Source organism: Columba livia, chromosome 1 (genome assembly GCF_036013475.1).
Source record: "Columba livia isolate bColLiv1 breed racing homer chromosome 1, bColLiv1.pat.W.v2, whole genome shotgun sequence".
Lineage (NCBI taxonomy): Eukaryota > Metazoa > Chordata > Aves > Columbiformes > Columbidae > Columba > Columba livia.
Genome location: NC_088602.1, coordinates 197,028,010 through 197,054,388, shown reverse-complemented (window position 1 = coordinate 197,054,388; position 26,379 = coordinate 197,028,010). Strand labels below are relative to the sequence as shown.

At 42.8% G+C, this 26,379-nt stretch overlaps 1 protein-coding gene across 1 annotated transcript in view; it reads left to right on the top strand.

Moving 5' to 3' along the window:
- The window catches only part of LOC102094397 (cadherin-related family member 3), a 32,774-nt gene extending 6,998 nt beyond the window's left edge, over positions 1 to 25,776 (top strand). The window contains exons 4-16 of the mRNA XM_021299061.2: positions 2,667 to 2,752; positions 4,726 to 4,820; positions 4,926 to 5,030; positions 8,579 to 8,727; positions 10,022 to 10,211; positions 11,727 to 11,895; positions 13,389 to 13,488; positions 13,634 to 13,732; positions 17,130 to 17,356; positions 19,338 to 19,509; positions 21,122 to 21,366; positions 24,040 to 24,221; positions 25,606 to 25,776. Coding sequence (XP_021154736.2) covers positions 2,667 to 2,752; positions 4,726 to 4,820; positions 4,926 to 5,030; positions 8,579 to 8,727; positions 10,022 to 10,211; positions 11,727 to 11,895; positions 13,389 to 13,488; positions 13,634 to 13,732; positions 17,130 to 17,356; positions 19,338 to 19,509; positions 21,122 to 21,366; positions 24,040 to 24,221; positions 25,606 to 25,645 — 1,859 coding nt within the window. The 3' untranslated portion in view covers positions 25,646 to 25,776. The remainder of the gene's footprint in view (positions 1 to 2,666; positions 2,753 to 4,725; positions 4,821 to 4,925; positions 5,031 to 8,578; positions 8,728 to 10,021; positions 10,212 to 11,726; positions 11,896 to 13,388; positions 13,489 to 13,633; positions 13,733 to 17,129; positions 17,357 to 19,337; positions 19,510 to 21,121; positions 21,367 to 24,039; positions 24,222 to 25,605) is intronic.
- The last annotated feature ends 603 nt before the right edge of the window (positions 25,777 to 26,379 follow it).

Sequence of the window (26,379 nt, the reverse complement as noted above, 5' to 3'; positions counted from 1 at the left end):
CCCATTTAGTTTTCTTGAAGCTTTGACCAAAAATGATTTAACCATTTTGAAGCATCTGTAGAATTATAAGAAAAAAAATAAGTGAAAATATATATATATAAAAATGTATTTTATTTTTTTTTTTTTTAATGAGATGAATACCTACCTAAAGGTATGTGTTAGAAACCTGAAGTTTAGTGGGGATATAACCATTGAACATGGGTACATGTTTCAGTAGTTTGATGAAAACTGGACTAATTTGGAGAAGCAAGATAAATTTAAATTTGTGTGTATTGTGTATATTTAAGAATTTCTGAGGAAAACCGATAAAACATTGCTCTGCCAGTATTTTATACTTGTATATTGCATTTGCACCTTCACATGGGAATTTAAGTGGAAAATCAGTCTGAAGAGTCAGAGATTGTGATCTGTGCTGGGAAAAAACGGAAAGGAGTAAAGAGTCTGTCTCCTGTGTGAGACAGACGTGGGGTTACATTCAGACCACTGGCAAATGTGCAACAGCAAGGAGTTTGCAGTAACCTCAGGAAGGAGGCTGGAGTGTCTGGACCCTGGCTGTCAGTGCAGGCTTTGCAGGCCATGTAGCACCTAATACGAGGGACAATGCCGTTGATAAAAAAGACAGGAAATGATAACCTTACTCTCTGAGCAATCTTATCACAGAATCACAGAATGGTTGGGGTTGGAAGGGACCTCTGGAGATCATCTAGTCCAACCCACCTGCTAAAGCAGGTTCGCCAGAGCAGATCACACAGGAATGTGTCCAGGCGGGTTTGAATGTCTCCAGAGAAGGAGACTCCACAACCTCTCTGGGCAGCCTGTTCCAGGGCTCTGGCACCCTCAAAGTGAAGAAGTTTCTCCTCATGTTCAGATGGAACCTCCTGTGCTTCGGTCTGTGCCCGTTGCCCCTCATCCTATTGTTGGCCACCACTGAAAGGAGTCTGGTCCCATCCTCTTGATACCCACCCTTGAGATATTTATAAACATTGATGAGATCCCCTCTGAGCCTTCTCTTCTCCCAGCTCTCTCAGTCTCTTCTCATAAGAAAGGTGCTCTAGGCCCCTTATCATCTTTGTAGCCTGCTGCTGACTCCCTCCAGTAATTCCTTGTCCTTATCTTGTTTATTTACTGGTGAGAGGAACACAGAAAAATTGTACCATGAGGTGACAGAGTATAGCGATATATTTATTATGTGTTCATATTCACACACAGACAGAACAGTTCAGGTAGTGTGTAAAAATACGCTCTTATTATTTGATGAGGTGCCGAGAGCCTGTTTGAAGTCTTGATATTCTAACAGCACTGTATGGAAAAGCACTCAATAATCCAATATTTGATTTTATTTTTTCTCTCTGAAAATACCACACCGTGATCCGTTTGTGGCAGGCATTCGGAGCTGGCTGAGGAACCCCGCAGATGGGGACTAGCAGCAGCATTTCACAGTCGGTGGTGCAGGCGGCGTGGCCAAGTCCAGCCCAGCCCCACTCCCCACCAACCTCCGCACTAATGATCCGCAGCACATGGATGCTCCTGCTTCTGTACAATACTTAGTTTGTAAAGCAAATTAGCTTCCCCTAGAGAACAGGCTGTGTCATCTTCTCAGTATAGCGGGTGTCTTGCATATCATGGGTGCTGCTGGAATCTAATAATAATTAAGCGTGACACTTCAGGGGATCGGCACAGCATGAAACACACTCTACGTGGGAGCTTGTTACAAATATCAGCTTAGCTCTCAGCTAGAGCTGCCATAAATTGGTGAGCACAGATGTCTGATCTGCCTAACTGTGTGGCTTTAGTTAGCAGTACCAGCTACAATCAGACACTAATTGCGCATTCTCTGGTTATGAAAAAGCATCTCCCTCTCATTAAACTTTATATTCATATTGTTGTCCACTGGGAACAACTCATTACGCGGCTCTGGGATTCCCACTGCTCTGACGAGAAGCAGCAGTCAGCAGGGGTCACAGTGGAAATTAATAGTCCAGAAACAGCAGGTCCAGCAGACACAAAAGGGCATAAAGCAAATAATGTGATCTAAAGATGTGTTGTTCTGTTAATTACTACACTGAAGGAGAGCTACGCCTGTTGCCAGTGGCCCAGTACGAGATAGCTCAACTATGAGAATCCCTAACACGGAAAGAAATACACCTTGCTCTGAATCAGCACCCTTAATAGGGCAGAAATTTAAGTCAGCGCAGACCATCCGCTATTTATTTACCTTGCAGGCGTAAAGGAAATGCAGAAATTAAGAGGAAAGCCTCCGAGATGTCCTGGCACGGGACAGGGGGTGGACAGGGAGGGCATGGCGATGAGGACCTAGTGCAGGGCTATGTTCTCCCTGTGTGCCTGGTAAGGAAAGGCACAGTTATAGCCCAAATGCATCATTTTACTCCATACACTGTGAGCAGCTCGAGATAGGTTGTTTGTAAAGAGCAGTCTTTCTCCGGATGGCACAATTTGTATTGCAAATCACAGCAATGGATGCCTGTTTACAGACAAGCAATTGGCTTCTTTTTTATCCTTTGAGTATTTGTGCTCTTTGTGGTGATTTTGGAATTAGAATTGTGAAGTGAGAAGATGCAGCAGGCTGCTGCAGTGTAGCAGTATGTTTTCTGCCACGTCTTTTTGTTCTTACCTGATTAACACTGAGTACACTTATATCCATGCAGCTGTAATGATCTATGTCTTGGAAGGAACACCTCCAGAACGCATTTACCGAGTTAGTGCAACTGATCCTGAAAATGCTGAACTCAAAGTAAGTTATATTAAAGAAAAAATCCCCACATATTATATAATCCACTGTATCTGAAAAGCTAATTGCCAGCATCTTTCAACAACTTCCTTCTGTATCAGGAACACAGGAAAACATTTAGTCAGGAAAAAAAGAAGCATTTTCAATAATATACTAAGAAAACCCAGCCTCATTGTTTGGACACAATTGTATTTTGAGTCCTCAGCCCTCCAAAATTGAGGGAAATTGAAGGCAGAGTTTGATACAGTTAATCAGAGATGCAGTAGAAATTGTATCTCTTAAAAAAAGAAAAAAAGGCTGGCAAAACATTTATTGTAGATGAGAGTGACTAAAATTATATGATTTTTTTAACCTTCTGTATCACAATGTACATTCTTTTAAATGAGACCGTAAGGAAATTGCTTACAAGGCAACTGAATCTCAGCTTTTTGACAATCTCAGCGCAAACTGTGATCTTCAGTCAAGAAAATGTGTTAGCTGATCTGAAAGTAAGTCTTGGTATCCGCAAAAATTTCTGGGAAATGGTAAGTTTGTTTATGGACAGGGGAAAAGTAACTGCGCTTACCTAAGAACTGTGTTGTAGCTTTCCTTTTTGGCTTTGGCTTGATAAAAGACAGCACATTCAAGAACTGAACTTGAAGATGGTACTTCAATGTGCAGCGTTATTCAAGAGAGTGATTATGTTTAAGCCTGTCCTCAGGCTTTGCCCAGTCAAACCACCAAACCCGAGCTGGTGAGGAGAGAAACAGAGGCCTGGGCTTTAGCTCTGCCTTGTTCCTGAAAGCAATGGCAGTGAGTTCCACATGTTTTCTAACCCCTGATGAAGCTTGAGCATAATAAGAAGCTATGAGTATAGATGTTCTGGGCAACAGGTAAAATAATCAGCTGGAGAGGGAGTTTGGAAAGGTTAACTGGCAAAAAAAATTGAGAAAATAATTGTGATCACCTGGCTGTTTTTTGTTTTTGTTTTTGTTTTTGTTTTTTTTTAAAACAATTTCAATTAAATCTGTCGCAGCAGGAGGCAAGTCATTTTACTCAGCTCTCTGTACCTCTTGTTTTTTTTTCCAAAAGGTGATATGAGAGCAGATGCGTCCCCTGGACAAGTTGCTCAGAGGATGTTGCAAATTACTTGTATGGTGCATGACCCTCTGATGTTGCATACTTTAGACTTTATGAGTATAACTAACACCTGCACTAACAAAGACAATGTCCTTGAGGGCGTATTGGTGGTGTCCTGGCAGAGGCATGTGGACGATAACAGGGAGGACGTGGTGGGTGTGCAGTAGCTGCCCTGCAGCAATGGTGCTCAGGGTGCTGCCTTTCTCCCTGCTCTGTGGGGTGTCAGGGTGCTCAGCTCCCTCCCTCTCCCGCGCACCGGTGTGGGACACATTTGTGTCCTGCAATGTGGAGAGCAGCAGCTGCCACCTGCCACCGCTGAACAGGTGCATTCACATCAAGCTGTTGTGAACACCTTTCAGCCTCACACCCTCGTGTACTCTGTGAAAGTCCACTCTGCTCTCCTTGGTTCCCTAAACTTCATTGCCTCCTGGACAGTAAATCTTTTGCCCCTCCCAAATCCAGCCTCACCCCTTCTCCTCTCACTTCTCTGTGCATGTATTCTCCTGCCACCACAACACTGATTTTTGCATACTCCACAGTGGCTCTGCTGGCTGGCCTCTCTGTTAAATTCTCATTGCAGAGCTGGAGTTCAGAGATGTAGAGAATAGTGTGGGCTTTAATGTAATTCAGCACCTGTGACTCTCCACTAGCTGTCAGATAAAGCACGTACAACAAAGTTTGAGCTGCTTCAGCTCAGATGATCAGGGCTAGTGCCAGCAGCTGTATGTCAGCATGTTTCAATATGCAAAGTTTTGAGGCAAATACTTTTCTATAACTTGGCCCATTTTACAAGGGAAGGAATGAATGAAGGGGCATTTAAAAATATGAAGACTAATTTCTTGCTCTCTTCATTACAGTATTCACTGCTCCCTGCACCAGTGCCATTCCTGGTCTTGGAAAGCGGAGACATTTTTTCCACAAAAGAATTTGATTATGAGAAAGATCAACATTGGTGAGAATGTATTTTATTCACATGGCCTAATAGCTTACAGTAGGCAGAGAAACGTTTTCCTTCAGAGGCACAGAATGATTCTTGTTTTGTTTTCTTATCTAACAGTTACTTTTTAAATATAACAGTGACAGATCCAGACGGACTCAACTCGACTAAAACAGTTAATATAAATATCATTAACATTGATGATGAAAGACCTTACTTTACCACGTGAGTGAAAAACTTCTGTTGTACTCCAAATGTAGATGTTTTCCAAGCTTTACTGCTTTGACATCAATGGGAGGGTGTAATGTGAGGGCAAGTAAATATAACAACAAAATACTACTGAAAACAGTATTTTCATTTCATTATTATTCCTGTTTTTCTACCGGAAGCCTTTGCCCTAATTTACCTCTTTTATTCTTACTTATATTCTTAATAGTCTCAAGTTTTCCATGCTCTGCATTCATGCTAAGAACAGCCAAACAAGTTTGTTGTACTTGTTAGCATTTAGAGAGGTTAAAGCTATGCAAAGACCTTTGGACAAGTTCAGACAAGGAGATGAATTTTACCCTGTATGAATATAATCATACAGAAATTTACCCTTCTTGCAGATGTGTATTTCTCCATAATGATGTTTATTCATGCGGAAATGTCTAGACATAAAAAGGTCTCACTTTTGATCTGTCTTCCTCTTCTTCCCAGACACTTAGACTTGTAAACAATCCTGGTGATCTTTGAAACATTGCCATCTCTTACTGTGTCATAAGCAGGAAATTGTGTCATAACACACAAGTCAGAAATAGCTTTTGAAGACTAATGGAGCTTTAGTTGGAATCAGAAATATTGTTGAACATTTGGAAAAATGGGAAAGAATATACACATGCCACCAGAAGGCTGTTTCATGGTGGAAAGTACGATGGATGATTGTTTCTGAAGCAGGAGTTTGACAATTACAGTCGATCTGATTCTGTTGATTTATCTTTCTCACTTGCATGACATACTGATTGGATTCAAGACACTCTCTTCGTGTCTCCTGATCCTGAGGCTCTACAGGGTCCTTGCTGAGAATATTTATGATGGCTGCCCTCCTGCCAGCTCTGGAAAGGAGAGGACAGTGTAGCACCTGGGCCATGCCGAGAGGTTTTCAGACACTTGTTTGTAGCAATCTTGTGGGTGCTTGGTGGAGCCAGAGCGACGCAGAGCTCCTGGGCTGAGGCCGAGAATTTGGACTTTGCTGGGTAAAGGAATGGAGAACCTGAAGAAAGAGAAGAATGAAATGTTAGAAACAGGCATGGTTTCTGCAATAGTCAATAAGGTTAACAGCTCGCTTCACGTTACTACACTGCTACAAGCAGGAGGAATCCTCTTCCCACTGCCAACGTTCGCACAACGTGTTCTAGACCGATTATTTCCTCCAAATGGTGTCATTTCTGTTTATTTATCCTTATGTCTGGAATGCTAAAGGAGCTCTTTTAAATATTTATCTACTTGTTCAAGAATTAGTGAAAGCTGCAGTCACTTTAGCATCCATAACAGCTAAGGTCTAAGACTCATTTCTCATATGGCACAAATAAGGCCTGGTATTTGTTTGAATCTTCTCCCTTTTAGACTGACACTACAGACCAAAAAGAGCAGCTCAGTTTGTAAAGAACTGTAGATTGAATTACATTTCATGAGCTGTCCTCAGTACGCACATGTATGGCCTCTCCCCTGCTAAAATGTGAGCTGCATGCTGCGGCAATGTACTTTCTGACACTGTAATAATTAGTGCTAGGATGGGAGCTGGGGAAACTTGACGAGTTAGCAAACCTTCTTTATTTTTTCCCGATCAAAGCTGTCAAGAACATAGTTTCAAAGGGTCTTTCTAATTGTTCCCATAGTATATGCAAGCACATCTGTTTTTGGTGTTCACAACACTACATTGGCATTCAGCCTTCTGAAATTCTGGCTGTTAAAATCAATGGAAAACTTGTGGAGTCACGAAAACAAAGGAGAAGACAAGAAAACAAACATATGCTTCCTTTGCAATTACATTGCAGTGTCTAAGAGGTCTACTTGAACCATCCTGTAAAAAGCCACTGGCAGGTGGCAGACAGATGGACAACAGGACACAGCCCAGACGTAGCTGCGTAGGAAGTGGCCCCAACTCCTTGCAGCTGTACTAGTACTTGGTGCTAAGGGGATGTGCTCAAAAACATCCCGTTTCTTCCCAAGAGATCTGGTGGGAACCAGACAAAGACCTATGCAGGGCACACAGGGCTGGTAGGGCTGTGAAGGTGGAGCTGTGGTGAGTTTGCTGCCGACAGAGAGGTTGGAGTTGTGGGGCCTGTGGTCATAGGGAGTTCCCTACTGTGAGCCAAAACCAGTTAGAATCTCTCCTGGGTGGCGTTTTTGATAGCAATGAAGGAGACCTGTTGCTATTTGTTTCTGAGTGTCTCTGGAAGCAACAGGAGAGCAAGGAAGGAAGAGATTCAATGCCAAGAGTAAGATAGAAACTTAATAAATACACTGACTCCACAGCCTTCAAAACCACTTGTTTACTTCTGTCTGTAAGTTAGGTGTTTTTACTGGGAAAACACTATGTGATTTCTCTCCTGTATGGTTTCCTCTTTTCACATCAGCTGATGAAACAGATAAAGACACTGTGTCTTCTTAACCATTTTTAAAACTCCAAGTGGAAACCTGGAAGCATGGGATCTTGTGTTTCTGCAGTTCTCTGTTCCAATTGCTAAGTGTCCCATGATGTTGATTTTCACATGACAACAAAGGACTCATGCTTTCCTGTACTAGGAATTATAGACTAGTCAATTAACTAAGTGGTGCATAGGAAGTTTAAAATGTTCTAAAAGGAAGCAGTCTGAAACATGCTCCTAATGCTTTTCTGAACTCTTGAGTACCTTCAACTCCCTTTGATTTCTAGAAGCAGGAGATGTTTGTGTGTGTTTCACTGGAATAAGTCAGTCTTCACAAATTCCTTGCAGAGTTTTTATGTGCTTGTCCGTGCCTGCTGTTGCATGTAGTTCAAGTACCATAATTGTGTACCTGAGTACCCTGGTCAACATGCAACTGCAACCATTATAAGCAATCCTGCACAATTGCCCACAGACTATATCTGAGCTATGAAACTCAATTAATGGGAAGTTTGGGAGCCCTGGCTTACCAAACAGCAGCAGTAAGGAACCATTTTCTTTTGTAAAATTAATCAGGCAGATGTTGCTGCGAGTTTGGATCAGGTTCGTCTGGTGGGCACCCATGGGAGTGCTCTTCCCTGTCTCCACCTACTGCAGGGGCAACTCAGACTTTTAGGGATACTGTTGTCCCCCCAAAGCCTCCAGCATTCATTCCGAAAGCTGATTCATTACATTACTGCTTCTATTTTTGTTTTTCTCATGCAGAATGAAGGAATTAAAGCAAGTGGATTTACAATCTGGCAGCTCTGTAGGGAGATGGACTGCATCACTGAACAGCCCTTTCCATCTTCTGCTTCCACAATTCTGTGAAAGTCAAATTGTTTTTACTGTGAAAAACTTTCAGGGGAAGAACACTTATTTTTGTGGCTATGTCATGCTTTATGGCCACATACTAGTGCAGCTATTGCTACATGTCCAGCTGGCAGAACCAGTGACTGGGATATTTACTCTGACATGCAAATAGCCACCTCTGAGCCCAGCATGGCTGTGGCTCTGCCGCTACAGCTGGCTGCTCAGCTAACTCTGTATTCAGCTGCCTTTGCAAACACAGATGTGCGCTTTGCTGAATTTTGTTCTATCTTGTAGAAAACAAAGAATCTACAGGATTCCAGAGGAGCAAAGCCCAGGCACCTTTGTTGCCAATATAACAGCTAAAGATCCCGATGATGAAGACTCTCCGAGCAGACTTTTCTACAGCATCCAATCTTCTGACAGATATTTCTCCATAAATCCATGTAAGACAAACAAAAATTTACCTTCTGACACACACAGAAGAAGAGAGTTGCTACTAGAAATGTTTTTACCTCACTTTTAAATTGACATGCTTTATTCTGGAAAAAAGAAATGGTCAGTATGTTATTAGGGTAAAATTCATCAGTCAGCTGACCATCATTCAATAAAATATCTTGAAGAATGTAAACTAAAGGTGACTTCTTGAGAAATATTGACTTAAAGCTGGAGAGTAACACTCCCATGAGAATAAATAAGAGTGGCTGCCTTCTTTTTAAACTCTGAGGATTGCAGAGACCCTTGTGGGGCTCCTGAAACAGCTGCACACAGTTAGACCAGAACGTCCTCTCTCCTGCCTGAAATCTGCTCTAGCATTGAAGTGCACAGCAAATCTGCACCTCAGCTTCATCGCTTGATTCATGACACTCTTCAGGCAAGGCCATCCAAGAGTCCTCTCTCTCTTGGTGGTCCTGTCTCCCGTGCTCTCTGGGGTGCATGCACCACTGCCCTGAGGTTTTGCTCCAGGGCTGGCATTCAGTGACTGCTTTGCTCCTTTTCTGCTGTTGCTTTAGAACTGCTTATCACAGCTGAAAGAGATGTCACACAACAGAGTGCTTTTGCAGATCGGAATGATCCTTAAATGCTTTGGATTTCCTCTGTCCTTTGCCCAGATATTGCCACCCTTCCCCTCAATTACAATCCAAAAGACAGAGGTTTGTTTACTGCTGGGAATAGTACTGTGATCTGCCACAAAAACCTATTTTTGAACAGCGGCTAACAGAAATGAAAAAAAAATACTGAGTGGGTGGCTGACCACAGCACTTGGCGCATTCTATCACAGCCAAGAACAGCTCTGTTGATGGTTTGGTAAATTTAGAGGTACTGAAGGGTGCTTGAATGCTAACAGTAGAAAGTGAAGCAGTCTTACTAGCTAGAGAGCAAGAATGGCACAGTCATTAGCAGCTCATTGTCCTTGGTGCTCCATGAGCCCACCCAACTCTGACTTGCACTAGCTCTTTGAGAACGTAAGGGAAATCTAGCTGCTTTTCAAGCCCTCTGCTCAGGCCACATATGGTGTATTTTTGAGTAATGGGTATCTATCCATTAAAGTCTTACAGAACTTTCAGAGCCATTTTGTGTCATTAAAAAAAATAAACAAACCAGCCATGATTTGCAGATAGCAGAATACTTTTTATTCTGCTGCCTGTCTGCCAAGGTACCCCGTCCCCTTGTATGTATCTGAGTGTTTGTTACTTCTCTCCATGGTGAGCATCTAATTTCTGGTTGCTTTCTGCACAGCGACTGGAGTGCTGCAGGTGACTGGGAGAATTGACCGAGATGCCTTTCCACTGCGGCTCCATCCAAACATTTCAGTGATAGTCCGAGTGGAGGACAGCCCCAGTGGTGGTAATGCCAGTGAAATGGAGATCACGATCATTATTGACGACATCAATGACAACCCACCAGAGTGCAATCCTTCTGCCTTCAGGTATTGAGGCTCTTCATTGCCTGAGTGCTGCCTTGTTGCCCCAGACCAGTGTGGGGACTAGGGACATCAGTTAGGGTCCCCATACCTACTACAGCTAGAGGTTAAAATGGACATTCATTTTTAACCCTTTAAAGGTTACTGTTCACTGTGTCTTGGGGCACAAAACTCAGTTTCCTTATGTTAAAACTGGAAATTTGGACTAAAAAATTCTGTCTGTAGTCAGATACTTTACTTATCTTTCTTTCAGGTACCTAAACCCATGGGACAAAAGACCATGTGTTACAGAGTTACTTCTCTGACCAGTACAGAACCAGGCTCCTTCTTGCTCACTTTATGCTAAACTGTGGGAAATCATTCACTAGGGAAAGTTTGCCAGGCAGTTCTGCAGTTTTATTTTAAACTTCCCGTTCTTCTATTCTAAATCTCTCCCTTGTGACCTGCATGTTTTTTGCCTAATGCAGTCTATAAGGTCTTCAGAGCCCAGATCACCTCTTGTTATAGGTGTTCTCTGTGCACAGTAACTTAGTTATGGACTTTGCTATGGCTACGAATGCTCTGAGACCTTTGTGGTGATCAGGTAGTTTATATTTGCAGACAAGGACATAACATTAACTCAATTTTACAGATGAAGTGTGTCGTAGAAAGACTGACATCAAAATTGTCCATCTAAAGAGTTTGATGTGCCTGGGCTCTGATCCTTCAGGGTACACTGCATAGCCTAGTGCAGTTCTTCAGATGCACATAAGGTACTTTGATGGTCCTGCAGATAAAAATCCAGCATCTCAGGCCAAGAACCTATGCAATGAGGAATACCCAGTTAGTGGCTATCTAATAGAAATGTCTGGCATTTAAATCACATACTTCTGCACACTGGCAGGAAGATAATCCAACGCTTCAGAGCACTGACTAGTTACAACACCTATGACAGTAATACAACGGTCTCATTGTTATCTAGTGAACTTACATTTTTATCTGAATGAGGCAAAAATCTTCAGGGAAAAAATGTGATCAAATAAAGAACTAGTCTTATAGGGATTGCACGAGGGAACAAAATCAGGGCTTAATCGTATTTCAGTTGGTTCTTCATTTGTTTGTATTGATTTTGATTAAAACCAATTAAATTTGCACCCTCCACCCGCAGTTCCATTAGGTGCCTCACAGCTTCCAATCAGAAGAACATTATAGCATACTGAAGAATGTTGTGAAGATGTTTTAGACTCCTGATTATTAATTGAACTAATTTTGAATTTTAAGATCTCGTGGCAGCTTCTGAAGTTTAGCTGAGTTCCAGGTTTATGTTTTGGATCTGGCTAAATGTCCTGCCCATTGTACAGTGCTATTGTCCACCACAGTGTATGGATCAGATAATGGGGTGCTTAATCAACTGTTGCCTATTCAGATCTAGACTTTCACTTAGAAAATAAATGGAAGTCAATGTTTTGGCGTGTGATTTATGAAAAGTTCAAGAGGAGAAATATAAGTTGCTCTGGTGGGAAATGTGTTTGTTTTAAACAGGAACGAGGCAGATGAAAATACGATTGCTGGGACATTTCTTCTTGATCTTAGAAATTACTGTAAAGATATTGATGTTGATCCATCAAACAATCAATTTAATTTCACTGGATTATCTGGTTTTGGAAGCAATAACTTCGCTCTGGAGTCCGCTGTGTCTGGAAGACTTGTGGTCAGTTGTTTGTGACTTTATTTTAGATTGTCCCGTTTTTGAAGTCAGTGTATTAAATATTATAAGTTCTTTAAATTAATTGTCTGTACAAGAAAAAAAGAATGACTATAAATCATGTGACAGTGGGTATGATGTGGAGAATAACTGTTTTGTCTACATGTGAACTCCATACCCTTTGATAGAATGCTTTCTATGGAATCTACAGAATTTGGTGAACAGAGAACTGTTTTCTCCAGTTTTAAATAGATGTGCTAGAAACGATTGAAAAAAAATTTCCTTTTTTAGGGACTGTGAAGCACTAACTTTGATATGGATAAACAGAGAAATTTGTTGCCATTTCATACCCATCTATTCATGACAGACTGTAGAAGATCCATGCTATTCAGCATGAAGAATTGAAATACTTGTGAAATCCCATGCTCAGTAAATACTTCCCAGCCTCACTCGTCAGAATTGTAAAACCACTTTGAGTGGTAAATTTTCACAAAAGTGTGGTGGAATTTGTGTTATTTTGCATGTCAAAAGATGGATTCCATATGCTGATAGCTGCTGGTATATTTGCATTGACCGGAACCTCCACCTGTTGCTGGACATGTGCAATGGTGGTTGTTTCCTTACTTTAAAAAGAACTGTAGACAAATACAGAAAAAAAGAAACAACAAAAAATAGGCGTTCCATCTAAAAGGCAAGAGTGCTACAGGAGCAGTAAAACAATTTTGCATGACTTACTTTAATTTTTGATCTGAGGTATACGTGTCAATAAGCACTGCCACTAGCTGCTTCATCTGCCAACATTAAAAGCATTTTCACTGCTGCACACGACATGATTGTTGTCAGCCCTTTGATCACCGTGTGTATATAATGTACCAGGCTATCTGCAGTGTCCTGTCCCTGCAGGAATTTCCCTGTAGGTGATAAACACTGGATGCTTGTGCTTTAGTCCTCTTGCCCCAGAGTTTATGGGGCTCCTCCAGAGAGTTCAGGAGATTAGGATTTAAATGTGCATGAGCAACCATTTAGTAACAACTTGATTCTTGGATAAACACTTGTGGCTGAACCTGATACCTTTAATACATGTCTGCAGGCATGAGCTCAAGGGGTAACTATTACTATTTAGCAACAGCAGATTCTTGTTGAGCCAACAAAGGGCACAGCAAATTGCCAGCTCATTACATGCTGTTTGAATTAACCAGGTAAAAGGCCAAGACGTTATGATCCATATGATAAAATTTCCTGTACTATAGGGGAAGATATTTTGTTGGCAGAAGGAAAGTGTTTTCAATTGCCAAGAGACACTAGAGTGTGAACATGTAGAAAAAGCCCGGAATTCAGTCCTTTAGCTGATTAATAGTCTATATTACTACTACACGGCAATTCTGTATATCCAAGGGGGAGACCACACTTGCAGAATGCTGAAAAAAGTAATTTCCATCATGAGTGTTGTGACTTTATGTAAGCAAGTATAAATACAACTGTGTTTCTTCTTAATTTAGATGACTGAAAGTATTGATTTAGAAAACCCAGCTAATCTAGGAGTTGAAGTTTATTCTTTGACTGTCAGGGTGCAAGATATTGCCTGTCCTAGCTACTCAGGCAAGTATCCCTTTTACACTTCTTTTGATATTTTCCTGTGCTGTAACAGCATGGAGAGAAGAATGCCATATGTATTTTGAATATATGCATGAGAAAATTTCACAGCCGTACTTAACTATGATTTAATCTTCTGTTGTATTTCCAGATATCATCTACATTTACATCCGGATAAAGCCAGTGAATGAATTTTTTCCAGTCTTCAGTAATTTATCATATGAATTCAGTGTTCCAGAAATTACTAAAGGTACAGTTAGTAGCACCTACATGATAGAAATAATAATGTCATGTTGATAAGTACTTTTTTGCTCCAAATGGATTTTCATGTATTTGAATGAGGAGAATGGCTCAAAGTTCCAGTTCCACTGGGGTCTCACCATACAACCACCTAGTACCCTTAAATAGACAAAACTGGCAACAGCTCCAGTTGTACAGATGGAAGCTGAGACACACTAAAATTCAGCAATTGCACAAGAAATCCGTGACAGAGCCAGAAACTGAACTCAAATGTCTTGTTTTAGACTGTCTTTCTGCTCTTGCTAGATTAGCCTTTTGGAGGGACTGTGGTGGTGCAAAGAAATTGCGATAGACTGACACAGGTGAGCAAGGACTCCCTGGGCTCAGGCATGGTGCAGGTTGGCCACCCCACTGTCCCCTTAGACCCAACTCACTCTGGGTGCAGTGAGTACCCTGAAGATGGGATGGAAGTGCCCGGAGGAGGAAGTTTGGCTGCAAATGTGGCCTTATAAAACTGAATTTGTTGACATTTTTCAAGTGCTTGACTGCCACCTCAGCACCTTTCCTGTCCCCTGGTTAATCCTGCACCTCATGAGTGTGCTGAGCAGTGTCACTTGCCTCCCTGGTAATCCTCACATGCCAGTTGCAAGTGCCAGCCTTGCTCTGTGCTGTGCTGCTTGGGGTGCAGAGAAGTTGGCATGGGAATGGCATCTTCTCCAGCTTCAGCCTCTCCCTCATATGACCCGATGTACCAAATATAGAACTTCTGTCCCAGGACCTCACTTGCTGGCTTTATTCTGTTGCCTGAGAAAAATCGAGAGGTCCATTGGATAGACATTGGATAAATCTTGACCCTCCTTCTGGACTTCTTAGGGTCACAGAATAACTGTAGCTGTAAAGGAGCTCTGGTGGTTTCAAGTCCAACTCATGTTCAAAGTGAAGCTAGTTTCACACTTAGATTAGGTTTCTCAGGGCCTCACCCAGACGAATTTTTAAAATCTCCAAGAATGGAGACTGTACAGCCTCTCTGAGTCTCTGTTCCAGCTGAGCAACCTTCATTCAGGTAGTTTTAGCTTGTATCCAGCTGGAACTTCCTGTGTTGCAGCTTGTATCTGTTCTCTGTTGACCTTTCACTGTCCCCTTCTGAGAAGAGAATGTCTTGGTCTTCTGGATACCCTCTAGGTAGTGGAGCAAAGCAATTAATTTCCCCCTTTGCCTTCCCTTCTCCAGTCTGAACAAACCCAGCCTCATCAGCCTCTCCTCCTGCACCCTCTGCTCAGCCCCTGACACCTTAGTGGCCCTTCCCAGCTAGTTTGTTGGCAATGCTCCTGTACCTGGGTCACCAAACTGATCACAGGTAGCTTTATGAGTGCTGAGCAGAGTGGCATAGTCACTTCCCACCGTGTGCTGATAAGACCCATGTTAATACAGCTCAGGATGTGGTCTCCATTCACCAAAGGATACCCCGGTGGCTCACGTATAACCTGTCCACCAGGCCCTGGGGTCTATTCCTGCAGAGCTGCTGTCTGCTCAGTCAGTCCCAGCCTGCACTGACACATGGGCTTTTTCTGGCCCAAGTGCAAGACTTTGCATTTGTCTGTGCTGAACTTCCCAAGTCCTGCTGTCCCATAGCTCCAGCCTGCTGAACCCCTCTGAACTGCAGCCCCGTCCTCCAGCACGTCCAGCACTGCCCCAGGCTACTCTTACTCACAAACCAGCCCCAATGGCCACACCACAGAGAAAGACGTCCAGTCGCATCACTGCATCTGAGTGGAACATGGTGAAGTTGCTCATGAAACTCCAGGAGATTTAGCAGCCAGATAATCTCATATCTGTTTGAATTCATCGAATTATTCTGGCCTGGGCAGGCTCAAAGCACAGGTGAAGGCAGCCGTGCCTCTGGTCAGCAGAGCTGTAGGCTCTCTGGTGCTTCTGTGTCCATTTACCTAAGCCAGGAGGCAGGGCTGGGAGGAGGAAAAGACATGCTTCAAGCAGCCCTGCCAGCCTACTCATGACCTCCTCTACCTTGCCATGGGTGAAGAAGCAAATCCAGATTTCCAGCCCTCATCCTCAGCTCTCTGTTTTCCTCCTTCTCTGGTCAGTAGTATCCTGCCAAGACCCACAGGTCTGCAAAAATCACTCCTGCCTGCCCTATGGAGAAGCTGCTGCTGAACATGGCGAAGCTGCAGCTTGGCCTGGGAGGGAGCTGGACAGACTGGGGAGACTGGGGGAGGCAGGGGCAGCTCCCAGAGGAGCTGCCTGGCAGAGGGATCCTGGTAGCCCCGGCCCCCACAGGAGCCAAACTGCCAGGAAAGCAAGGACAACTAAGGGAGGACAAGGAGGCACAGGGTGGGTACTCAGCAGAGAACCCCAGCCTTCAGGTGTTCATAGCAGCACTTTGCATTGATCAGCAGCCTGTTGTTCTTGCCCAACTTTTCTTTCTATGGTGCATGGATGTAGCTTGGTTTTCTACACTGTTTTGCAGTGGATATAATGCAGGGAATTTAGTGGCATTTCCTATTCTGTCTTTTTCTCCTTGTACCACTAATAAGTACCTTAGAAATATAACACTTGAAAACCATCTGTGTCATGGGTATGTCTGTAAATGTCTCTGTGTTGGCCACAGAACTTTGCTGGTTACTGAGACTGTCAAGAGAAATACTTTTGGACTCAGACTGCCTTTTATTTAGAGCTGAGTTGACATTAACAGAGCACTTGCTATTGCTGTACCAAACAGGAACCAACAGTTTGCAGTAGGGCTGGAGTTCACAGGGTCAGGAAAGAAAAAAAAAAGCCAACCCTTCTTTTACATCCATCTTCTGTCTTACTCTGTGCATGTAGACTATTCATCCTGTATATGTATGAGTCATGTGGATGCATTTAGCATTGAATCAGTGTCTGCAGAGATGGGTGTGCACAGTCCCAGCTTTGTTCTCACAGTTTACAGCACTGCCATTTGTAGTTTGCTTCATACATGCTCAGCATGAAAGTAATTCAAACTGCTTTTCAAACACCTCAGAAGGAAGAGCAGCAATTGCTTTTCAAGGCAGACAATGAGGCTTGTTCCTCTACACCAAGAACCAAGCCAGAGCTTGGGCTGCCACAAGGCAGGAGCTTGTGCATGTCGGTGCAGGGCTTGTGGTGGCCCTGACCACCAGAGCTCTTCTGTTGTGCTTCCCTACATGCTTCTCATGTTTTGGTATTTATTGCTAGCAGGCAAATCATACATGCAAGAGCCATAGCATAGCATGGTGAACTAGTATTTCTCACACCTTCGCTTTACCTTTTCGGAGTGAAATCTTTAAAACAACTCTTCAGTTCGGCTTCATCGGGTTTTGGTTGGAACAAGTACTCTGTACTTCCTTTTCCTTAAAATGTTAATGAAATATGGATTTTCTGTCTCTCAGTTGGATCCAGCATTGGAAAGGTGAATGCCAGAGACAAAGACTGGCCACCCAGTGTCATCACTTATTCCATCATAGCTGGAGGAGGCACCAGGGATTACACAAGTATCTTCTGGATCAGCCCAACCAATGGAGATGTGAAGATTTTAGCTAGATTAGACTATGAAACAACTCAGAAACACATTCTCACAGTACAGGCCTCAGATCAAGAGAAGACTGCTACAGCATCTGTGAGTAAATCCACTGCTTCTACCTTCTTGTCTACATTTTTCTCTCTTCTGAAAAGAATAGTATGACATTGGGCAAAGCACTTTGGTCTGTAAAAGTAAAGTCCACCCCTGCACAGAGCTGTATATTAGCCAAATGAAAGAGGTGGTGTTCACTCACTCACAGAACCACCGAATCACAGAATGTCAGGGATTGGAAGTGACCTCGAAAGATCATCCAGTCCAATCCCCCTGCCGGAGCAGGAACACCCAGATGAGGTTACACAGGAAGGTGTCCAGGCAGGTCTTGAATGTCTCCAGAGTAGGAGACTCCACAACCCCCCTGGGCAGCCTGTTCCAGTGTCTGTCACCTTCACTGAGAAGTTTCTTCTCAAATTTAAGTGGAACTTTTTGTGTTCCAGTTTGTACCCATTACCCCTTGTCCTACCATTGGTTGTCAAAACAGTCTCGGTTTGTGTCTTACAAAGAGGACTAAAGTAATATTTTTGTGTTTTTAACTCTGTGGGTTTTGTTTCTCAGTCTTTTTTTCTAATTTTACCTGGGCAGTGAAATAGTTTTCTGTGCCCTAGACAATTTAAGATATTCTTTATGGCAACATATATCCTGGAAGATAGGAAAAGGACAGAACCTTGAGGCTAGGTAGCACAACCTAATTTTAGTGATGCTTAGTGCCAAGTCTCTTACAGACCTCGTGTAGTGACCCTTGAAAATACTTTTGATTTTGTATGTGACATTTTTTCACTGCAGAGTGCCCAAAGTGAGAATCATATTGCAGCCCATCAGAGTTGTCTTTTCATGGGGTGGGACAGAGGGGTTGTGCTGCATCTGCATACCTTGGTAATGGGATGAGGGTTTGGACAGCCTCTTGTGATGATGTCAGAAGGCCCACCCAGTACAGCTGTGTCTACGTGGCCTACTGGGGAGGGTCCCTTACACACGCCTCCCCCGACTGTGATCTAGTTTTGTCCCTGATGGTGCTATCTGGCAGGAGCCAAGAGCATGCCAGGGACCATGATAATATTAATCAGTAAGGCTGTGATGCCCAGACCTATTTTATTGAGAAGAAAAAATATAGATGATATATCCACAAAGGTATTATGTAGTCACTTCTTTCAAAGAATTCCAGTGTCACTCACATACAGACTCCTTTTTACTTCTTTTCACGTCTTCTCCCTCTTGGCTGCCTTTCGTTTGATTTTTGCACATCTGCTGGGGAGAGATACAGGTACTAGGCCTGCTTTCTATTCCAGCCAGGCACTACCCATGGAGATCTTAAGTGGGAGGTACTTAATGTTTTTATTACCTATAATATTTCAAGTTGATGACGAAGGAAAATTTAGCATCAGGAGGTTTTTATGATGACAAGTTTATCTGCTGCCTGTTAAAGACCGACAGACATTAGAAGAGAGATCTTTGAGAAGGGTAACCTTTTTCTCTCAGCCAGCTAACCCCAGCTGACATCAAACACATCTAGCTGACATCTAGCACAACCCAGAGTGCTCCCAGCTCTGCAGAAAGCATTACCAGCATTTCTCTCTCACTAGAACCGTCAGTCTATAAGGATTCTACCTTTCTTCCTTGCATGGATCATGCTCTGAAATACTATAAAATATGTTAAGAAGCCTAACTAATGACTGTGAAGCTATTTGAGAGGTTTGAAAGGAAGTTTAATCAATACTTGGTACTATTATTATTTCTCATTCTAGCTGTGACACCCTTCAAGTGATTCAAAGAGTCAAAAACAACTGTGGTTTTGGAAGATGATTTGGGTTAAAGAACCTGTTCCCAAAAGAGTGCTAATCACAAGAAAGTCAAATGATCATAGATGTTTTCTGGCAGAAACTAGATAGAGAGATTCATTGCTCTTTAGCTCCTGTTGATCAAATAAGCAAAATGGGCAAAGTCAAACCGTTTTTGATATTCACAAAATTCTGGCTCAGTGCAGTGGATGAGCTTTCAGCTTGCTCTTGCTCTTTTCTTTCAGGTAACTGTCAATGTTCTGGAAGTAAATGATGAAGAACCAGTTTGTTCACCCAGTTTCTATTCGTTTCAAATCCCAGTCAGCTTAGCAGTTGGGACCAATATTAATGGCTTCAGGATTGAATGTAAAGATCGTGATTCTGATCCCAGGTCTTTCCGTTACTTCATAAATGAAGGTAATGTGTTACTGGGAGGAGTGCAAAAATTCGTGAATACAGATGGTTTACTTTGATTTGTAAATAAAAGTCTAGCATGGTTTATGTGCTACTTCTCATGGTGAGTTACTTGTGATCCTCAAGTTCTACATATCATTACATTGCTGCTTACCAAAAGAGCTGTCTCTCCACAAATTGGCTACTGGTGCTACAACCATTCCCTTGCAAGACTGGATTGCTTACCACGTTAGTTAATTGGCAATTAATTACACAGTTGATAAGAACTTCAGAAGAATGAGCTGGAGTGATATGCAGGTCAAATTTCTCTTCCAATTATAGATGAGTAAATCCAGAGAAACAATGATGCTTTCTGTTACTCTGTATACCTCACCTTTAGATGCTGGTACACCGTTCAAAACAACTGAGTAAATCTGCTTGTCCTCAGTTCATGCTGTATGCACTAAACCCCGATTTTAACAATATTCGTTTGAACCTAATAATCAGCTGCAACCACTTAGAGAACAGCAATGGCATAGGATGATGCTCAGCTTCACAGAACGGAGAACACTCTTGGGGCAATTCCTTTATTTTGTTGTTGCTGTGACTGCTGAGAAGGAGAGAACAGATTACCCAGGTGCCAATAAAAAGCTGTGAGCATAAAAAGAGAGAAACTCTGTCCTGTTGTAGCCTCTTAATGCTGCAGAGGAGCATACAAAGGCTGCGTATGTATTAGTAAATCAGGGTCTGACCGCAGGTCCAGTTTTGGCTGTACAGACATGAGCAGTGCCATGCAGTTGGCCTCTGAGCTACAGAGCAGCCCATGGCTCATTTGGTGCTGCGTGGTAGATGTGGCCTTCAAGGTGACTTCAAATTTGCAGCAATAAGAGCAAAACCAAAGCGTGTCTGGTGCCTTCTCATGGTTCTGGTCTCTCATATGTGTGGTCTGCCTGGAGCTTAACAGCTGGGGCTGGCCTGCCTGCAGCCCAAGCCACTAGCAGATCTCCAGCTATTAGGGACAGAAATTGAGGGCTGGCGAGCATCACTGAACTCCCTTCTCTGCCTCCACAGTGCAGACAGAGCCCTGGAGGCAATTAATGTCCCTGAGTTGTTTTCTCTCTTCCAGAGGACCTGTTCAAAGGCCTCTGCCATGGAGAACCATGGGGAGGGGCTGGAGTGGCCTCTGAAGAACTGGTGGTGCCCATGTGGCCACCCCAGGGACATCCCAGTAGTGGAATGAACCTGCAACAGTGCAGGGTCCTCACCCCAGCTAGGTGCTCCTAGTTCAGGGTGCTGTCCAGTCTGTAAAGACAGGTTGTTTGGATGACCTCTTGTGTGCCCTATGTGGCTCTGAAGCATTTCCACAGCCTCCTCTCAGCTGTGTCCCCATAGAGGGTCTTTTTCTGTATTTTAGTGCTTTTATGACTATATTGTTTTAAAATATTTTATATGGTTTCAAGAAGACTGAAGAGCCACTCTTGTCAATGATAGTTCGCCACACAGGTGCATAGTGTTCCATAACAAGTTATCAACAGAAACATATATTTTTCCTTATTCCATGCATTTACTTTAATGTGTGATTAAAGTAAATTTTTTGACCTTTTTTGGGGGGGGGGTGGGTTTGTTTTTTTTTCAGGCAATGTGAACAATCATTTCACCTTTTCACCAAGCGCTGGCTCTAACGTATCTCGGCTGATTCTTGCGTCAAGTTTCGACTATGAGAGTGGACTTGATACAAACTGGGTCTACAGACTGCGTGTCCATATAACAGATGACAATTTACTATCTACCAGGGACAAATCTGCACACCTCATTAAAACTGGAACGGTGACTTTAAGCATCAGAGTTGTCCCAAACCCAACTACTGTCATTACCACCACAGTAAGTTCACTGAAATTTATTGCTAGTTCTGCATTTCTTTTATGGACTAATCTCCATAAGTTTAAAGGAAAGAGGGTAGATGTATGCAAAAGAAAATAAAAAACCTACAGTGGGTGCAGTCCTGGGAAGTGCTGAGCCTTTTACACTTAGATTGAAGCCAAAGGTGGTTGATGTGCTTAGTGTCATGAAGGATTGGTCCCAGGTACAGAGTCATAACATATGTTTTGTATTTTAGTTTCTAAAACAAAAAGGGCAAGTAGCCAAAGGACTGGGCATGCTGCCATTATCATGCAACTGGAAAGTTAATGATCTTGGCAGCTTTATTAATAAGGAAAGAGCAGGGGTTAACCTTTGCCTGGAACCTTAAAATTACCTCATGCATTTTGCACTACCTCTTTTTTTATTCATAGCTATTAACTCTCTCAGCTGCCTTGCACTTGAACGGGCTTTTTTAGCAGTGGGACACATTAATCTGTGGCTACAGAAGTTGTAATAGGCCACAACAACATCAAGAGGTCCTCATCACTTGGTAGGGACCTTTTTCCACCCCTGAGGTCACCCTCACATACAACCTTGAGCATTCTGTCAGGAATTGAAGCAGTTGTGCACAGTCTCAGTGTGTTGCTGAGGTTTCAGACAGGCAAAGCTGGAGGAGTGGGATGGGTCTTTCTTGAGCTCCCTATCCATGTGGTGGTCTATGGCTGAGCTGGAGAAGCCTGCACTGCTTTCGGCAGCTGGGATGGGATCTGGCCTTGCACAGCCTGTGGAGCTGTGGGTCTGTGTCACAGCAATACAGGCTACTCGTCCACACAGCCATCCCAGGCAAGCTCTGTCTCACCACTTTCATTTTGGAGATGATTTCCATGAGGTTGGTGCAGGACCTGAAGAGAACTTGCTTTCATCCTGCCTGCAGAAGCAGCACAGCCTGAGGGTACAGACCACTCTGTCCCCATCCTTCTGCTGGTTGCTGCCTTCATCGCTTGCTGCACCATGTGTCCATCATCTGGAGCCCATCCATGTTCTGCCTGCCTGCAGATGGCATTACCCTTTTCTCCCTTGCATGCAGAAATGAAAATATGAGGATATTGGTGAAGGGGTAAAAGAACTGTAGAATGATCCAGATTTGCTAGAGGCTACTGGTAACTGAGCTAGAACCAGAGGATTCTGCAAACAGCACATGCAAGTCTGGATGCTTTGCTTTGAAAATGCTTAAATCCAAACTTACAGACTGATTAATAAACCTGTTATTATCTAATGTTCTGTTGGGAAGGAATAAAAGGTTTACTCACAGCCATTTCTTCCCCCTACTTGATGTGGAAATGAAAAGCTAAGCTGAATAACAAAACTTATTCTGTATTTCTTTCCCATGCTTTACCACAAATACAAACAGTCTAGACCACATACCACAGCATTAAATCTGTCTCCCCAGACATATCAGCCTTCTACTTTCAGTCTGTTTTCCAGAAGAGCACGTCCACTGCAGCAACTTCTCCCATCACTACTCATTACATGTGTTCACTGCAGCAACTTGATCAATCAGATGCTGGAAAGCTGTTATTGTAGAGTAGAAGCTCTGTTGTACAACATCATTTGTGACTTCAGTCCCAGTGAGGATGGAGTTGTGGTGGTGAACTTGAGATTATCTGAGAGATTGTCCAAGGATTGGATGTACCCAGCACCATTGACTGAAACTAGACACTGACAAATCTTCACTCTCAACTTTTCTTTTTAGTAGTTACTCTTACTCAGTTCAGCTACCTGCCAATTTTTGCAAGTCTAAATAAGTTAAAGATACCCCTAAACAGGAAACAAACAGATACCCTACTAAATTTCATACACAATGTGATTACAAATGTCTTAAAGAAAAATAAATCAAATCATCAACATACAATCAAAACTGATAGTGCCACACTAGATAATGATCCTGGTAGAGCAAACAAGTAATTTCTGATCCATGTGAGGATAGTTTCATGGTGGGACCCTAATGAATGGGTTGCCAGTGCCAAGTGAAGTGCCAGCTCAGACCTGCATCTCCGAGCGCTCAGGAAGATGTGGGAGATTGCAACTGCTCAGGGAGTGTGATTTTCCCTTCTGGAACAAGTCACAGGGAAAAAATAAAAAGGAGATTCATTTATTTTTATATGATAACCCAATTCCTTGGGGTTTAACTCTTCTTGCGAAGGGGGCTGAATGATCACTGCAGTGAAGATGACCTACTTCCAGTTTTGCCTTAGGTAACAAGAAACCATTATCTTGGTGATGGCAGTATTCCCTGGACTTACCCTCCAACAATGCACTCACAGCTTCTCAGGCAACCTGAGGCTTTTAAACCCCACCATGGCATACCTGTTTTAATATAAGGCATTGAAAGATGATCTGGAACCTCATTTTTGTGTTGTGGATGGGCTCCATTTCACCTGCTCTTCGTTGCTGTAGGAGCTCAATGGTCCATCTCAGTCAACTGAGCTGCCTTGGCAATTGGCAGGGCATGGCAGTCAGGATACGGGATGAATCACTGTCTCCAGCAGACACTGTCTCCCTCTGCCCATCACCTGCAAAGCTCCGGGGCCAGGTACTTCAGCGTAGAAGTTCAGCCAGATGAAAGGTGCTGTTGGTGTCAGTAACCTTACAAGTATGCAGCCCTGAGGAGCTTTTCCTATCTTGTTTTAACAGCCCAGCTTCACTATTGTGACAAAAAGGGAAAACCTCTACTCTGACTCGGCGTGGTACGTGCCGTTCGTCATCACCCTCGGCGGTTTGCTTCTCCTCGGACTGCTGGGGTACCTGGCGTTCCTGCTGATGACATGGGTCCGCACCCGCCGCACTCCGGCAGGCAGAGCAGACGGCACACCTCTGTGAGTCCTGCCAAATGTCACACTGGGGAAGTGCCCCGCAACACCCAGTACTGTCAGAGAGAGCTCACGCCTTTCAGCAGTAATTAAACCTATGCTTTGAATATTTTATAGCAGTATGCCCTTCACTGTAGTATTACCAGCTACAGTGATATTTGGAGTTAATGATATTAAATCAAGGAAAAGTGTCCAAGAAATTTTATTTGTGGGTTTACTAGCAGTTTAACAAACACATTAGCTGAAGGTAACAGTGGAATTAACAATTATGACCTATAATTGCAGCTGCACTTGCAAGGCACAGTCAGAGTCCATGCCTGACTGTGCTCACCAAAAATACAAATGTTTTTGGGTTGCATTTGGCTCCCACTCCAAGGGAGCTCCCACCTAGGTAGTTACTGGATGCATATTCCTACCTCTCAGCTATGAATCCCAGAGTCCTTTTCAAACCTTGGTGCTCATGCCAAATTCTTTGTTCTGGCAAGACTTCTGCAGATTTCCTGGAGTTTTAGCCAAGCCTGTTGCAAGGCTCTGGCCCATAAAGCTTCGTGGTACCTCTAAGTGCTCGTGCTTGGCAAAAGCCATGGAAGCACCTGGGACCAGCTCTGGTTCATTGTGGGAAGCAGCAGAGATCCCTGCTGGCTGCTGTCTCAGTGGGCTGGAGCCAGGCTGCCTCTAAATTGACTTTTTACTTCACAAAACAAAGATAAGGAGCTCTTTAAGTGGATTGAGATTGAAAAAAAAAATTAAAATTTCCATAAGTATTCTCAGGATTTGGACTTAAATTTAGAAATCATAGTAAATGTAAAGAGGTAGTATATGACTGTGATTATAACTCAAATGGTGTGTGCATCGAATTTAGTAATTTGTCATAAAAATGACAAATGAATCTAGCAGCATATAGCTTGACTATTGTTATTATTTGTCAATAGGCAAGTGATTCATTGGGAGCCAGGCTCTCCCACTTAGGAGCAATTGCTATGTTTTCAAAAACAATCTTTCAGATATTTTAAAAGGTGTTATCTGAGCACACTGGATCAAAAAAGTGACCTTCCTCCAAGAATGGGAAAAACATGACAATATTTAAAAACATTTTTCCCAATTATAAAAATTCATCATGCTATCATCAATAAGACTTTATTTTTTTAACATCATCCCTTCTTGGAGAAGGGTTAGAGCGATGCTCAAGGCTGTTTTCCTGTTTGAGAGCAGCATTAAATGATGCAGGCCTTCAGTGAAAGCAAAACCAGAAACCAAACAAATCAAGCAAATCCCAGAACTCAAGGAAACACATCCTTCTTGCCAAATGACAGAGAACAAAGCATGATATTTTTGTATACACACAAGTATGACATTTGTTAACTACACCCTTAATCTTTTTTCATTACAGGATAAATGCTCCAGGTGTGTACCTCTTTTCTGTATTTTAATACTTAACAACAAGACCTTGTTTGCGATTCAGTGTAAAGTAAGTAAATCCATTTCTAGACAAATAAATTTGACCCAGTACATGAGTACTGAGATTAAATAACCCTGGCCGATTATGGGAGGCTTGCTTAAGTGATTTCATGGTCCTTTTGTTCTTCAAATCTATTAACTACTAGGTCAAAACAAAAGCCTGATATTCAGGCATGGATGCTAAAAAATTAGTGTATTTTTTACATGCAATTCATATGCTACGTGTCAAAAAAGAATCCCATCCCTCTGCAGCACCTTCAAGAGTCCTCTCCTCTCTAATTAATTCCCTGCTCTCTGATCCCTTCATTTGCTCCCTTGACACCATTACTTCATGTACCTGAAGATTTATTTTAAAGTATTGGTGCTTTTAAAGGGGGTTGTATAACTTAGCAGGGGTATAAATTGCACAGTTTTTAAAAGTGCTTTTTCAAGCAGTCTTGTTCCTTTTAGTCCTGTTAGCTTTCCACCAGCAAGCATGGCTCAGTGAGACCCTGTTTTTATAACTCCCTCTCCTCAATTAGTATCTCCAAGCTTGAAAAAAACACACAGCTAACAAAATCCAATGAAATGAGCTGTTGTCTTGGTTGCCCAGTTTGAGACATTTCAGCACTGGCTGGTTTCCAAAAATGGATGATGGGTGCTTTCTGAAAAACTGGTTCCCAAATGCTGGGCAGCAAAGGCCAGACAGGACAGGTTTCCCATCAGT